General features: G+C 44.3%; 1 protein-coding gene across 2 annotated transcripts in view; it reads right to left on the bottom strand.

The window, feature by feature from the left end:
- tm9sf2 (transmembrane 9 superfamily member 2) overlaps positions 1-14,640 on the bottom strand; it is a 29,277-nt gene that overhangs the window by 7,299 nt on the left and 7,338 nt on the right. Inside the window, exons 7-14 of one of the 2 annotated variants that reach the window (XM_026309216.1) lie at positions 13,692-13,800; positions 12,817-12,896; positions 11,787-11,895; positions 7,658-7,790; positions 6,759-6,878; positions 6,265-6,322; positions 5,955-6,114; positions 5,621-5,772 (exon numbers count right to left, since the gene is read on the bottom strand). In XM_026309216.1, the coding sequence (XP_026165001.1) occupies positions 5,621-5,772; positions 5,955-6,114; positions 6,265-6,322; positions 6,759-6,878; positions 7,658-7,790; positions 11,787-11,895; positions 12,817-12,896; positions 13,692-13,800 (921 nt within the window). Of the gene's footprint in view, positions 1-5,601; positions 5,773-5,954; positions 6,115-6,264; positions 6,323-6,758; positions 6,879-7,657; positions 7,791-11,786; positions 11,896-12,816; positions 12,897-13,691; positions 13,801-14,640 lie in introns of both variants that reach the window. The other variant, XM_026309217.1, reaches the window with a different exon arrangement.

Raw genomic sequence — 14,640 nt, 5'->3', positions numbered from 1 at the left:
GGACATAGTAGTGGTGGACAAACAACAGAAGAAAGCCAGTAGGGCTGAATTGGTTGTCGTCTTTCCAGACATACAGTGGCAGGAAAAAGTATGTGATCTCTGGTTTGCTGCATTAATTTGCCATTAAATGTGATCTGATCTTCATCTAAGTCACAACAATAAACAATGTGCTTAAGCTGATAACACACAGACACAACTCTCACTTCTCATGTCTTTATTGAACACCCCTATTGAACATTCACAGTGCTGAAAGGAAAAGTCAGTGAAACCTTGGAGTTAATACTGTGGCTGGTCAAATCTCCTTTGGCACCTGTTCAATAGGTTATTAGTTTTAGCTGGACATTAAGATATCACTAGGTTATTGCTATTTTCTGTTCCTGGACACTGTTGTTTTCACGTCTTCGGGGCGGAACACTCTGTCCCTAAACCTGACTGGTTTAGGGATAGAGTCACCCTCAGTTCGCAGGTAGCCTAAGTAATTTGCCTTAGGAATGGCCAAAGTGTTTGTTATTGTGAGTTTTAATGTTACATTTATGTTTCTTATTATATTTATTCCTTTCAGGTGTTTTTTTTTTTGTCTTAATTGGTAAATGGTTTTATACTTATACTTGTATAGCGCTTTCTACACTCAAGTGTACTCAAAGTGCTTTGCCCATTCACCCACTTGCTCACACATTCATACACATACAGATTCAACAGCCACCGGGGTCAACTTGGGGTTCAGTGTCTTGCCCAAGGACACTTCGGCCTGTGCACCAGGGAAGCCAAGGATCGAACCACCAACCCTCTGGCTCATGGTTGACCTGCGAGCCACAGCTGGTACCACTATCGCTTTGTTGCATGCAAATCATGTTGCACGCTGCAAATGGGGACCTACTTACTCACTTTGTTTATCGTTCAAGGTGTGTTCAATAACTCTAGGACTTTTTAGTTTTTGATGTAGCAAAACTTCCATCTCCCATTGTAAATGATTGCAGTCTTCTTTGTTGATATTCCTCTGCACCCTTTTTGAGTTGTTGTTTTAATACTGTGTTAAATATATATATATATTGTTTGTAAATGATTTAATGAGCCATTTGCAGTTTCACTGTACCGGCCGTGTGTACTTAGACTTGCATGGCTTAATCTTTCAGACAAGCATATGCTACTGGCAGGATCAATCCCTCGAGCCCTCGAGGCAGTCCGAGGTCTGGCGCGACCACCCACCAGGCCCGGTGCCGTCTGGGTGAGTTGCACGGCTGTTGTTGCCATTTTTCGGGGTTGCCGCCCCAACCAAAGAGGCTCCATCCCCTGGGAACTGTCTCTCTTTCGTCTTTAAAGACCAGGAGGTTTCGAGAAACTCTGTGTTTTTCCGGAGGTCCCGTTGGAGGAGGGTTCCGTTGGAGGAACGCTGGGACAGATGGGGCGTCTCAGTCTATCTACCAGAGCAGAGAAAGGGCCCGGGAGCCCCCTCCACGCTTATATGCCCCTGGCAGGGTCTCCCAAGGCAAACAGGTCCTAGGTGATGGACCACACCAAGAGCGGTTCATAGACCCCCTATGAAGAAAACAGCAAGGACCGTGATATCTCCCGGTACGGCCTGGGGTCGGGGCCCGTTGGCGAGCGCCTGGTGGCTGGGTCTCCCCCCATGGGGCCCAGCCGGGCAAAGCCCAAAAGAGTGACGTGGGGCCGCCCTTCTGTGGACCCACCACCCGCAGGAGGATCCATAAGGGGCCGATGCTATGTGGATCGGGCAGTGGTCGAGGGCGGGGACCTTGACGACTCGATGGAATGTCACCTCACTGGGGGGGAAGGAGCCTGAGCTTGTGTGGGAGGTCGAGCAGTACCAACTAGAGATAGTCAGGCCCACCTCTACGCACAGCCTGGGTTCTGGAACCCAACTCCTTGAGAGGGGCTGGACTCTCTTCTACTCTGGAGTTGCTCGCAGTGAGAGACTCCCCGATCTGAACCTGAGTGGTGTTCTGTTGTTGGACTGTGCTAATCACAGTTTGTCCATAACAAACAACATGTTCAAGCATAACGGTGTCCATCAGTGCACATGGCACCAGAACACCCTAGGCCCGAGGTCGATGACCAACTTCGTAGTTGTGTCATCTAACCTTCGGCCGTATGTCTTGGACACTCAAGTGAAGAGAGGGTCGGAACTGTGAACTGATCACCACCTGGTGGCAAGTTGGATCCGCTGACGGAGGAGGAAGCGGGACAGACTTGGCAGGCCCAAACATACGGTAAGTGTATGTTGGGAATGTTTGGCCGAATCCTCTGTCAGAGGGGTCTTTAACTCCCACCTCCGAGAGAGCTTCAACCAGATCCTGAGGGAGGCTGGGGACATTGAGTCCGAATGGACCATGTTTTCCACCTCCATTGTCGGTGCAGCAGCTAGGAGCTGTGGCTGTAAGGTCTCGGGTGCCTGACGTGGCGGCAATCCCCGAACCCGGTGGTGGACACTGGAGGTAAGGGATGCCCATCAAGCTGAAGAAAGTGTCCTTGGTTGGCTTGTTGGCTTGAAGCTTGGTTGGCTTGTGGGACTCCCGAGGCAGCTGACGGGAACCACCGGGCCAAGTGTGCTGCAGCCCAGGCGGTGACAGCGGCATAACTCGGGTATGGGAGGAGTTGGTGAGGCCATGGAGAAGGACTACCGGTCGACCCCGAAGAGATTCTAGCAAACCATCTGGCGCCTCAGGAGGGGCAAGCAGTGCTCTGCCAACACTGTTTACAGTCGAGGTGGGGAGCTGCTGACCTTGACTGGGGATATTGTCGGACGATGGAAGGAATACTTCGAGGATCTCCTTAACCCCGCCAACACGTCTTCCATAAAAGAGGCAGGGGCTGGGGATTCGGAGGCTGATCCATCCATCACCCAGGCCGAGGTCACTGAGGTAGTTCGGCAGCTCCTCAGTGGCAAAGCACCGGGGGAGGATGAGATCCACCCCGAGTACCTTAAGTCTCTGGATGTTGTTGGGCTGTCGTGCAGCCAGAGACCGGAGGGAGTCCAGTTCGGGGACCACAGGATCTCATCTCTGCTTTTTGCAGATGATATTGTCCTGTTGGTTCCATCGAGCCAGGACCTCCAGCGTGTGTTGGGGTGGTTTGCAAACGAGTGTGAAGCGGCTGGAATGAGAATCAGCACCTCCAAGTCCGAGGCCATGGTACTCAACTGGAAAAAGGTGGCTTGCCATCCCCAGCCCAGGGGAGAGATCCTGCCTCAGGTGGAGGAGTTTAAGTATCTTGGGGTGTTGTTCATGAGTGACGGAAGGACGGAATGTGAGACTGACAGATGGATTGGGGCATTGGCAGCAGTAATGCGGTCGGTGTACGGGTCCGTTGTGGTGAAGAAGGAGCTAAGCCGAAAGGCTCAGCTCTCAATTTACTGGTCAACCTACGTTCCTACTCTCACCTTTCAGCTCAGCTCTCAATTTACTGGTCAATCTACATTCCTATTCTCACCTATGGTCATGAGCTTTGGGTCATGACCGAAAGGACAAGATCTCGGATACAAGCGGCTGAAATGAGCTTCCTTCGCAGGGTGGCCAGGCGCTCCGTTAGAGATAGGGTGAGGAGCTCGGTTACCCAGGAGGAGCTCGGAGTAGAGCCGCTGCTCCTCCACATTGAGAGGAGTCATCTGAGGTGGCTCGGGCATCTGTTTCGGGCATGTCCCACCGGGAGGAGGCCCTGGGGAAGACCCAGGACACGCTGGAGGGACTATGTCTCCCGGCTGGCCAAGGTGTTTTGGCAAACGTCTGGCACACAGCAATGTTTTTTTTGGAGAGCATCAGTTTCCTGTCATGGACATCCTGCCTGTCCAGACCTATGTATGATAAACTCATGAACAGAGTTCCAGTTCCAGCCAGTTCCAGTGATGCCTTTAAGCCTTTAGCTGTGTGTTCTGCTTTATGTTATTGAGGATTCTGCTTTGTGCCTTGGATGTCATCTTCTAGGAAGAGTAGTCATAGCACTAAACTGTCTCCATTTATAGACAGTCTAAATGTCGACTGATGGATACCTAAACACTTTGAGATGCCTTAGTATCCCTTCCCAGCCTTATGTAAATCAACTAATCCTGATTGTATGTCTTCAGAGATCTCCTTTTTGTGAGGCATAGTTCACATCAGCAGATGCTTCTTATGAAGAGCAAACTTAAAATGTTTGTCTTTTATTATTCAAAGCTCTAAACCACAGCTCCAGACAGTCTTCAATAACAGGGCTCCAGGTGACCAAACTACTGACTCCACTTAGCTTTCTTTGATGTAATTAGTCTATTGGCTCCATTCTTAGAAAGCATAAAATTGCTTTCCATTGTTATGCAGATGACACTCAGGTTTATGTGCCCCTAAAACGCAAGGATGCCTACTCCATACAAACTCTGGTTGTTTGCCTAGAAGAAGTGAAAGCCTGGATGGCGGTTAACTTTTTAAATTTGAATGAAAATAAGACGGAGGTAATAATTTTTGGTCCGGGTGGCACCAGTGGGTCTTTTCCTGTGGACTTGGGCCCTCTGGCACAATTTGGAAAGCCTGTTGTCACAAACCTGGGTTTTAGGTTAGATAACGATCTTAGACTGGACAGTCAGATCGGTGCAGTGGTGAAATCCAGTTTCTTTCAGCTGAGACGTTTAGCGAAGATAAAAAACATTCTATCAAAAGATCTCTTCACAACTTTAATTCATGCTTTCATTACAACTCGGTTGGACTATTGTAACTCTCTATATGTTGGTGTTAGTCAGTCCACATTGTCTCATCTACAGCTGGTGCAAAATGCTGCCGCACGCCTTTTAACTGGCACACAAAAGAAAGAGCACATTATCCCTGTGTTATCCTCACTGCACTGGCTGCCTGTTCATTTTAGAGTTCATTTTAAGATTCTTTTATTTGTTTTTAAGTCTTTAAATGGACTTGCCCCACCCTACCTCGCTGAGCTACTACACTTGCACTCTCCTTCCCGGCCGCTCAGATTGGCTGGGCAGCTGCTTCCGGAGGTGCCGAGGACACAGCGGAAGCTCAGGGGGGATAGGGCTTTTTCCGTTGTAGCTCCTAAACTCTGGAATTCGTTGCCATTTCACATCAGACAGGCCTCTTCACTGCCCATTTTTAAATCTACACTCAAGACCCACCTATTCCCCTTGGCTTTTGATCCAGCATGAGTTGTTGTTTATATTCATGTTTAGTTGTGGCTATATGTTTTAATTTATTTCATTATTTATTAACTATTTTAATTATTATTAATATTGATTAATTATTATTAATATTAATTATCTTTAGTATTTCAATTCTTGTTATTGTATTTTATTCTAGTTGGATTTTTCTTATGTTCAGCACTTTGGTCGGTGGTTGCTGTATGTAAAGTGCTTTATAAATAAAGTTGACTTGACTGACTTGACTTGACTATTGGTTCACTTACTTTTTCCTTTAGCACTATAAATGCTTAATGGGTCTGTTCAATAAAAAGACAAGAAATTAGAATTGTATGTTATCACTTTAAACACATCTTGTTGTGACAGATTCATGTTGAAAATCAGTTCATTCCGAGGGCCACTGTAATTTTAGTAGTAAAAACTGTATCAGCACAATGTGTTTGGACTTTATATAAAAAATTACAGCCAACCTCTTTTCTTGATTCTCACCAAATGGAGTTTAGTATGAAGAACAGCTGAATAAATATACATCCAAAAGGCAGAATTCCTCCCATGACAATCCCAGGGAAAGGTTTCGTGTAGAATGACTGTTCTGGGATTTGACGGGGAATCTGATTGGTCCGCACTGGGTGCTCAATACCCTTCAATAATCAGTCACAACAGAGAGAAAGAGAATCAAACATTCAGATACATACACCTTGAAAATGTCACTCAAAAAAGACTATTAAAAATAACAGTTTTCAAAATGAGATGTATTTTTTTCACATTTGGTTGTACCACCAATAACTAAATGTATTGAAGATGTGTTTTTATATTTACGTACTGCCTTCTTGAAGCCAAAATATGCTCCTATAAAGGTAAGCGGCACTGAGATACAGAACCAAAGAGCCAATATGGCTACCAGGGTCCCAAAGGGCATGGCTGCTGAAGACCCTTCACCCCACAGGATAAGGTTCATCACAAAGAAATCTGCAAACACCACTCTGAGTAGAGACCAACAGAATGTTAGATGAAGCAGTCAATGAGCAAAACAGTGGGATTAAGTGCTTGGATCCTTGTCATGCCATAACCTTCTACAATAATTGTGTGTCCATCATAACGTTTGGTGATTGAGCCAGTTGTAAAGGTCTTACCCAGGACAGAGGAAGGCTGTCAGTAGAACATTGGTCTTCCACTTCTCTCCTCCAAAAGCTGACAACAGCCAAGAAAATGATTTTTAGAAAAATCAAAATGAAAAACTGATGTTACTACATCTCTTCTCATTTTCTGTTTGCAAATAATATATATATATATATATACATGAATAAAAGTTATTAGTCCCTGTAGAAGCTGCACTGTTTATGATGTATGATTTTGAGCATGAATGTGTAAATGAAATCCTTTACTAATCTTGCAAATAATATAAATAAACTTTATGTGATGCATTTGACCAAGGAAAACACCAGCTGATGATTTTAAAAGAGACTCTTGATTTGCTTTTTGCATGAATATTTGCTATTTGAATCATTGTCAGAAGAATAAACAATACTGGAACCACAGAAATAAATGTGGACCCAGAATCATTTTTCTTCTTCTCCTTTCTTCTTTTCCCCCTCATAAAATAATCCGTTTTTTCCTTCTGACTTACATTTGTAGAGGCGAGCAGCCACATATCCAGCTGGGGTTCCCAGAAGAACCCAGAGAACAACGGCACAAGTCATCAGAGCACCACGGTTTGCTGGAGAGAGGAACCCAAGACAGGCAAAGACTGGAGAGGGGGAGATTCCATTAATTCATGTTATCTATATCAATTATGGCACTTCAAGAGTCCTGCTGATACTAGATTTTGTTTTAGACTGTCAGCAAAACAGATATTTAAGAGTATAAAAAAAATGATGAAACCTTGGCACAAACCGCACAACTTAGACACACCAACACAAAATAGAAAACATTTTACAAAGCTTTTTTTTTTTGTCGTCTAAATTGTTGATGTTTTCTGAAATATCTTTGTTACAGTGCTTTCTAACATTTAGTTTTATTGTTCTGTTCAGATGTATCTTTGTGTTTCCTGTAATGTGTCTCGCACCACAAGGGCACCATACATTTTTCAGTCCTTAATATTAAACTGTGGCGGTGGGGCGTGATTAAGGCGAGGCTGCAGGGGGATTGGCGGCCGAAAGGGGAAATTAGGGCCAGGTGCAGGTGATGAAGGATAATCACTGGCTTCCCTTCATATAAGAGGAGGAGGAAGAGACAGGGCAGGTGGAGTGAGAGCAAGCCGCAACGAGGGCTGGCAAACAAGAAACCTGGCACGACAAATTAAAAAAAGGTTAAATCTACCCAAACGGTGTCTGTGTGGTCACGAGGTACTCCCAGTCAGGAATCTGCATGTAGCTAGGAAGGCTACATAAACATTTTCAACAAAGATTCTATAACTTTTAATTATTAAAGAATTATAATAAAGATATGTGAAGATATTTTTCAGTAACATTTTATGACAATCATAAAGACAATACAACAACAACACATCATCAACAACAGACTTACAAAGGGTGACAAAGGTCATGATGAAGATCTGCGTTCCAGAGCCAAGGAACACAGACAGCAGCATCCCCTTCCTAGGAGGTCTGAAAACATCTCCATGGACCAGCTTCCATCCAAACTCCTCCTGGGCATCTTCCTGTAGAACAAGAGACATGAGTACATATATATATAACAACAAAACAAACAGCTGTGTCATGTTTCTAGATTGCCGCAGGAGCTGTGTATGATTATGTTTAATTGAGATAATAAAGATAAAGCAGGTTAACTTTCACCCATCCACTAATTTTGTGAGGTGGGGCTTATATTTCAACAAATCCTGTATTTTTCAGACTATAAGTCATGCTTTTTTTCAGTGCTCTGGATTGTCCTTTGACTCATACAGCGAAGCAACTTGTATGTGTTAACTTACTGTCATTTTGTCAAGTAGTCACTAGTGTTAGATGACACTTTTCATTGAACTAAAGATAATATATAGATAATAGATAATTATCACCGAAAAAGTAAAAACATTTATGTTCACACTAAACTCTAACTCCTAGTGTAACAGAAGTGAAAATGCCACCCAAAAGAAAGAGCTATACTGCAGACTTCAAAGTGCAGGTAATAAAGTCTGCGGCTGAAACACAGTTTGGAGTGAGTGTCAGCATTCAGACAACCTGAGAGAGGAGGAGGAGACGCTGCCTCATCTCCCCCCACCCTGTTGTTGGTGCAGTTGTTTAACGCTACTTGACACAGATGAATGAATTTCATAATGCACTTCTGCTTGTTGTTATGTCTAGTCTATGTTCTTTATAGGCTAATTTAGACTATAGTATAATTAGAAATGGGACTTATACAGCAAAGCGATTTATACATGTTTTTTTTTTTCAGAATCAGAATCTGAATCAGAATGAGCTTTATTGCCAAGTGAGTGTGCACACACACACACAAGGAATTTGTTTAGGTACGGGGGGGTACTCCAGTGCAAACAGACATAAATACAAATGCTACAAAGGGTCAAACAGTAAACAGAAATGCTACAGAAATGCTACAAAAAAACTAAAGAAAAATGCACAGATAACCTGAAAAACAGGATGAAAGGGGAAGTAATTGGTGTGCAAAGAGCAAAAAGGTGCCAGTGTCATAGGTGCAGGTGGTGGAAGGGAATGGTGGAGAGCTACGAGTTTAAGAGTTGGATGGCCTGAGGGAAGAAGCTTCCTTTGTGCCGGGCTGTCTTGATGTTTGGAGCTCTGAAGCGCCGGCCAGAGGATAAGAGCTTGGAAGAGGTGGTGGCTCGGGTGGGTGGCAGCCAGAGTGATTTTCTGAGCTCTTTTCCTCACTCTGGAGGTGAACGGGTCTTGGAGGGTGGGTAGGGGAACACCGATGACCTTCTCAGCAGTCTGAACTGTCCTCTACAGTCTTCGGATGTCTGATTTAGAGGCGGAGCTAAACCAGACAGTGATGGAGGAGCACAGGACAGACTCGATGACCGCTGAGTAGAACTGGGTCAGCAGCATCTGTGGAAGGTTGAACTTCTTCAGCTGGTGCAGGAAGTACAACCTCTGCTGGGCCTTTTTCACGTTGGAGTCAATGTGCAGGCTCCACTTCAGGTCCTGAGAGATGGTGGTGCCCAGGAACCTGAATGACTCCACTGATGCTACAGTGCTGTTCATGATGGTGAGAGGGGGGTGGGTGGGGGCATTTCTCCTGAAGTCCACAACCATCTCCACTATTTTGAGCGTGTTTAGCTCCAGGTTGTTGTGACTCCACCAGAAAGCCAGCTGCTCCACCTCCTGTCTGTATGCAGACTCTTCACCGTCCTGGATGAGACCAATGACAGTGGTGTCATCTGCAAACTTCAGGAGTTTCACAGAGGAGTCATGGGAGGTGCAGTCGTTTGTGTAGAGGGAGAAGAGCAGGGGGGAGAGAACACACCCCTGGGGGGCGCCGGTGCTGGTGATGCGGGAGCCAGAAGTAAATTTCCCCATCCTCACTAGCTGTTGCCTATCTGTCAGGAAGCTTGTAATCCACTGACAGGTAGAGTCAGGAACGGAGAGCTGGGAGAGTTTATTCTAGAGGAATGATGGGATGATTCCACAAACAGAATCCTCACATAAGTCCCTGGTTTGTCCATATGTTGCAGGATGTAGTGTAGCCCCATATTGACTGCATCATCCACGGACCGATTGGATCGGTAGGCAAACTGCAGGGGGTCCAGGAAGGGTCCAGTGATGTTCTTCAGGTGGGCCAACACCAGTCTCTCAAAGGACTTCATGACCACAGATGTCAGAGCCACCGGTCTGTAGTCATTGAGTCCTGTGATTTTTGGCTTCTTGGGGATGGGAATGATGGTGGAACGTTTGAAGCATGCAGGGACTTCACACAGCTCCAGTGATCTGTTGAAGATCAGAGAGAAGATGGGAGCCAGCTGGTCAGCACAGGTTCTGAGGCATGTTGGTGAAACCCACTGGACCAGATGGGGACGATGTGTGTCGGCTCTTCAGGTGCTCCTGAAGAGCCGACACACATCGTCCACAGCGTCCGAGCGGGGGAGAGGGGGTTCATGGTTGAAGGTGTTAAAGGTGTTAAAGGTTGCTCTGGAAGACAATCAGAGCGGGTGGGGTGTGATTCAAATCTGCAATAGAACTCATTCAGATCATTCACCAGGGTTTGATTGCCTATTGAGGAGGGGGATGAAGTCCTGTAGTTGGTTATTGTCCTCAGGCCTCTCCACACTGAAGCAGAGTCGTTAGGTGTAAACTGGCTTTCCAGCTTTTTGAAGTAGCTCCTCTTAGCTGCTCTGATCTCCTTGTTCAGTGTGTTCCTGGCCTGATTATACAAGACACGATCACCACTTCTGTAGGCATCTCCTTTGGCTTGACGAAGCTGTCTGAGTTTTCCAGAGAACCACGGTTTGTCGTTGTTGTATGTTAAAAAAGTTCGGGTGGGAATGCACGTCCTCACAGAAACTGATGTAAGATGTAACAGAGTCTGTGAGTTCGTCCAGGTTTGTGGCAGCAGCTTCAAAAACACTCCAGTCAGTGCATTCAAAGCAGGCCTGTAGCTCCTGCTCTGTTTCCCTGGTCCATCTCTTGACAGTTCTCACTACAGGCTTAGCAGATTTGAGCTTTTGCCTGTATGTTGGTATGAGGTGGACCAGACAGTGGTCAGAGAGTCCAAAAGCTGCTCTGGGGAAGGCGTGATATGCATCCTTTATTGTGGTGTAGCAGTGGTCCAGAATATTCCTCTCTCTGGTGGGGCACTTGATGTGCTGCTTGAATTTGGGTGGCTCAAGTGTGCTTTATTAAAGTCTCCGAGGATGATAAAAACAGAGTCCGGGTGCTGCTCCTCCGTGTTTGCGATCTCCTCAGCCAGCTGATGCAGCGCGTCACACGCGCGCTTGCGGGTGAATGTAAACACTGACCAGAACGCACGAGGAAAACTCCCGCGGCGAGTAGAAGAGTTTACAGTTAATGAAAAGTGCTTCCAGGTCAGGACAGCAGATCTTCTTCAACACTGTTACATCTGTACACCACCTCTCACTGATGTAAAAGCATGTCCCACCACCGCACGATTTCCCCGTTGCGTCTGAGTTGCGGTCCGCTCTGATCAGCTGGAATCCGGGCAGATGGAGCGTGCTGTCCGGTATGGCTCCATTAAGCCAGGTCTCCGTGAAACACAGAGCAGCAGAGTTCGAAAAGTCCTTGTTTTTCCGGATAAGAAGGTGTACTTCGTCCATCTTGTTGGGTAGCAAGCGGAGGTTCGCCAGATGTATGCTGGGCAGCGCTGTCCTGAGGCCGCGCTGACGAAGTTTCACCAACGCACCAGCACGCTTCCCGCGTTTGAAGTTCACCATCTCATCAATAAGGCCTTTTTTGCTAAAAGCAACTTTAACTCCAGTGCAACCTAAAGTCTGGAAAATACGGTATACAGTAAGCAGTTGTGCATCATACCAACATTATTTGTATGTCTTCTTTTTAAAAATTTGCATAATGACAGAAAAGGTATTAATCAACAGATACAAAATGTATATTACATGTTGACATTTTTGTAACTTTTCAGAGCAACAGCTGTTGCAATAGTGTTCTAAGTATGAACTTAGAGGCATTGGTATTTTTCTGTCTGTCCATTTCAGTCACAGACAGGTGCTCACCACAGAGTCCATCTGATTGTATCTGGCGATGTCCTTATGCAAAGTCCTCAGCATGATCATGGCTACCATTCCAGACAGGAACAACACAATCACCAATGAGTTCATTATGCTGCATAGACAAAAAAAGCAATTAAACAACTCATTACATACATTAACAGATTTGTGCAAGCATTTTAATAAATTATTGATTGTTGTCTTAAATCTGCTCCAAACTAAACTAATTTCAAAAGTTTTAGAACAATCCAATTTTTTCAGTTTTTACTGATATTTAAATAGTTCTTGTCCAGTGATTAACCTTAAACAGTACAGAAAAGGTCTATAAAAACATAACATTAATGTTAATTTCCGAGGTCGAGAAATGACATTTACTGAGAGAAAGGAATAAATGTACGTGAACTATGGACATGCCCTAGAATTCTTCAATTCTGGAAGAAGATTCAGTGCTACACTGTTAAAACCGTTGGAGTCAACTTTATGGTCTGCCTAAATATGTATATACTAGGAGCAATAGAAGTAAATGAAACACTGAAAATGATGCAAACGGGTGTCCCAGCTTTTGTTGAGACATTCCAACAAACTGTGTGTTTGTAAAGGAACCCTCTGAAACACTATTTGGACAATAAAGCACAGCAGGAAATCGTACTAGATTTCCTATAATAAAGGTGTGGGAAAGGTAATGAACAAAGGGTGTCAAGATAAGGCAAAAACTATCAGGCTGCGGAGGCAGCTTCAAATGACGGAACACCTATGCAGTCCCTAGACTCTCAAGTGAAGGTGATAGAGAAACCTATAAATGCAACATGTGGGAACTTCAGCTGGACAAAGAACGCAGCACCATGTTAGGCTGCTGGAACAGTCGCACATTTAAATTCAATTTACTCAGACTTTTGATTGGTGGTATATAAACTTGCTGTCGCTGAAAAATACCCCCAGAGGACATGCTTCCTGCAGGATGACGGGGCCTGTTACACGCTGTTATCCTGGTCAGTATCCAAGCATTTTGAGTGGTGGGAAGACCTTTGAGCCTTACCTAAACCACTGGATATTGGTGTGAGGCATTGATTCCAAAATGTAGTCCCATCTAGATGCCCAGCGAATATTCTTGTCTTCCTAGAAATACAAACACATAAACATAGTTGTGAAGACACTCTTGACATAATGCATTCGCCATCCCCTTACCCTAACCTTCACAACTATATGCCTAACCCCCAAACTTTCCCTAAACCTGATTCTATCCTGAACACTAAAACCAAGTCTTAATCCTGAAAATATCTTTTGAAGTTGTAAGGACCAGCCAAAACGTCCTCTAACAAGGTATATAAAATGACTCTGGTGTTGGTTTAGTGGCTTCAGTATTCAGACCCCTTCACTTCATCACAAACTTTAATTTAATTTTTAATGGATAACAATTTGTATATGAACTGCCATCTTCAGGTCTCTCCAAATTTTCTGAACACCATGAAACACATGCATTGATCTGAAAAATAGTTGGAAATTCTGACAAGGCAGAAGCATGTGACAAGAACAGATAAAAACTAGATGGTGCAATGGGGCTAAAAAGCTCCACAGAAATGCTTTTAGTCAGTAAACCACACAAAAATAATTTTGGTTAAATAAAATCACTCATCCTTGAATTCATATCTACAGGCAATTTAGAGTCACCAGACAGCCTAACCTGCATGTGTTTGGACTCTGGGAAGAAGCTGGAGTACCTGGAGAAAGCCCATGTAAACTCCACACAGAAAGGCAAACCAGGGTTCGAACCCAGAACCTCCTTGTGAGGCAATAACGCTAACCACCGCATCATCATGCTCCCCTCTAAATATGTCAGGTTAGAGATCAGATCATTTTCACACACAACATACAACATGGACAGAATTAACAAAACAACATGATTGTTCTAACCACAAAGTTGATGGAGTAGGTATATGGGATGTTGAACACTCCTGTGTGTTTGTTCTTTAGGAACTTTGGCCCCCCAGTACAAGGGCTGTCATTGTTAGGGTTATCATAGCTGGTGGGAGAAACAAAAAAAAAACAAAACAAAGGAACTTGATTTTAAATCAGTACAAGCCACAATGCTGTGAAAAAGTCTTTGCCCCCTTCCTGATTCTTTCTTTTTTTTGCCCATTTGTCACGCTTAAATGATTGAGATCATCAAACAAATTTTAATATTACCTAAGATAAAGCAAGTAAATGCAAAATGCAATTGTTAAATATTGATTTCATTTATTAAGGGAAAAAAGCTGATCAAACCTGTCTGGACCTATGTGAAAAAGTAATTGCACCCTAAAGTTAATAACTGGTGATCAGTCTTTCATGTCTCTGTGGAGGAATTTTGGCCCACTCTTCTTTGCAGAATTCTTTTAAGTCAGAAATATTATGACGTTTTCAAGCATGACCAGCCTGTTTAGCAGCAGTGGCTTTTGCCTTGGAACTCTCCCAAGGATGCCATTTTTGCCCAGTCTCTTTCGTACCGAGTGTTTTATCTGCACTCATCCTCCTTTTATTTTTTGACTTTTAACTTTTTGTGTAAAGCCCCTTAAATTACTCTTTGCATGAATTGTGCTATACAAATAAACTTGCTTTGCCTTACTGTTGAATCATGAACATCGAACTTAACTGAGGCAAGTGAGGCCTGCAGATCTTTAGACTTTGTTCTGGGTTCTTTTATGAGTTCCTGGATGAGTTGTTGTTGTGCTCTTGGAGTAATTTTGGTAGGTCAGCCACTCCTGAAAAGGTTCACCACTGTTTCAAGTTTTCTCCATTTGTGGATAATGGCCCTAACCATGGCTCGCTGGAGTCCCAAAGCCTTAGAAATGTCTTTATTACCCTTTCTTCACTGATACATGTC

This window comes from Mastacembelus armatus, chromosome 15 (assembly GCF_900324485.2).
Source record: "Mastacembelus armatus chromosome 15, fMasArm1.2, whole genome shotgun sequence".
Taxonomy (NCBI): domain Eukaryota; kingdom Metazoa; phylum Chordata; class Actinopteri; order Synbranchiformes; family Mastacembelidae; genus Mastacembelus; species Mastacembelus armatus.
Note: the sequence above shows the minus strand (reverse complement) of the source record. Positions and strands in the feature narration are given on the sequence as shown.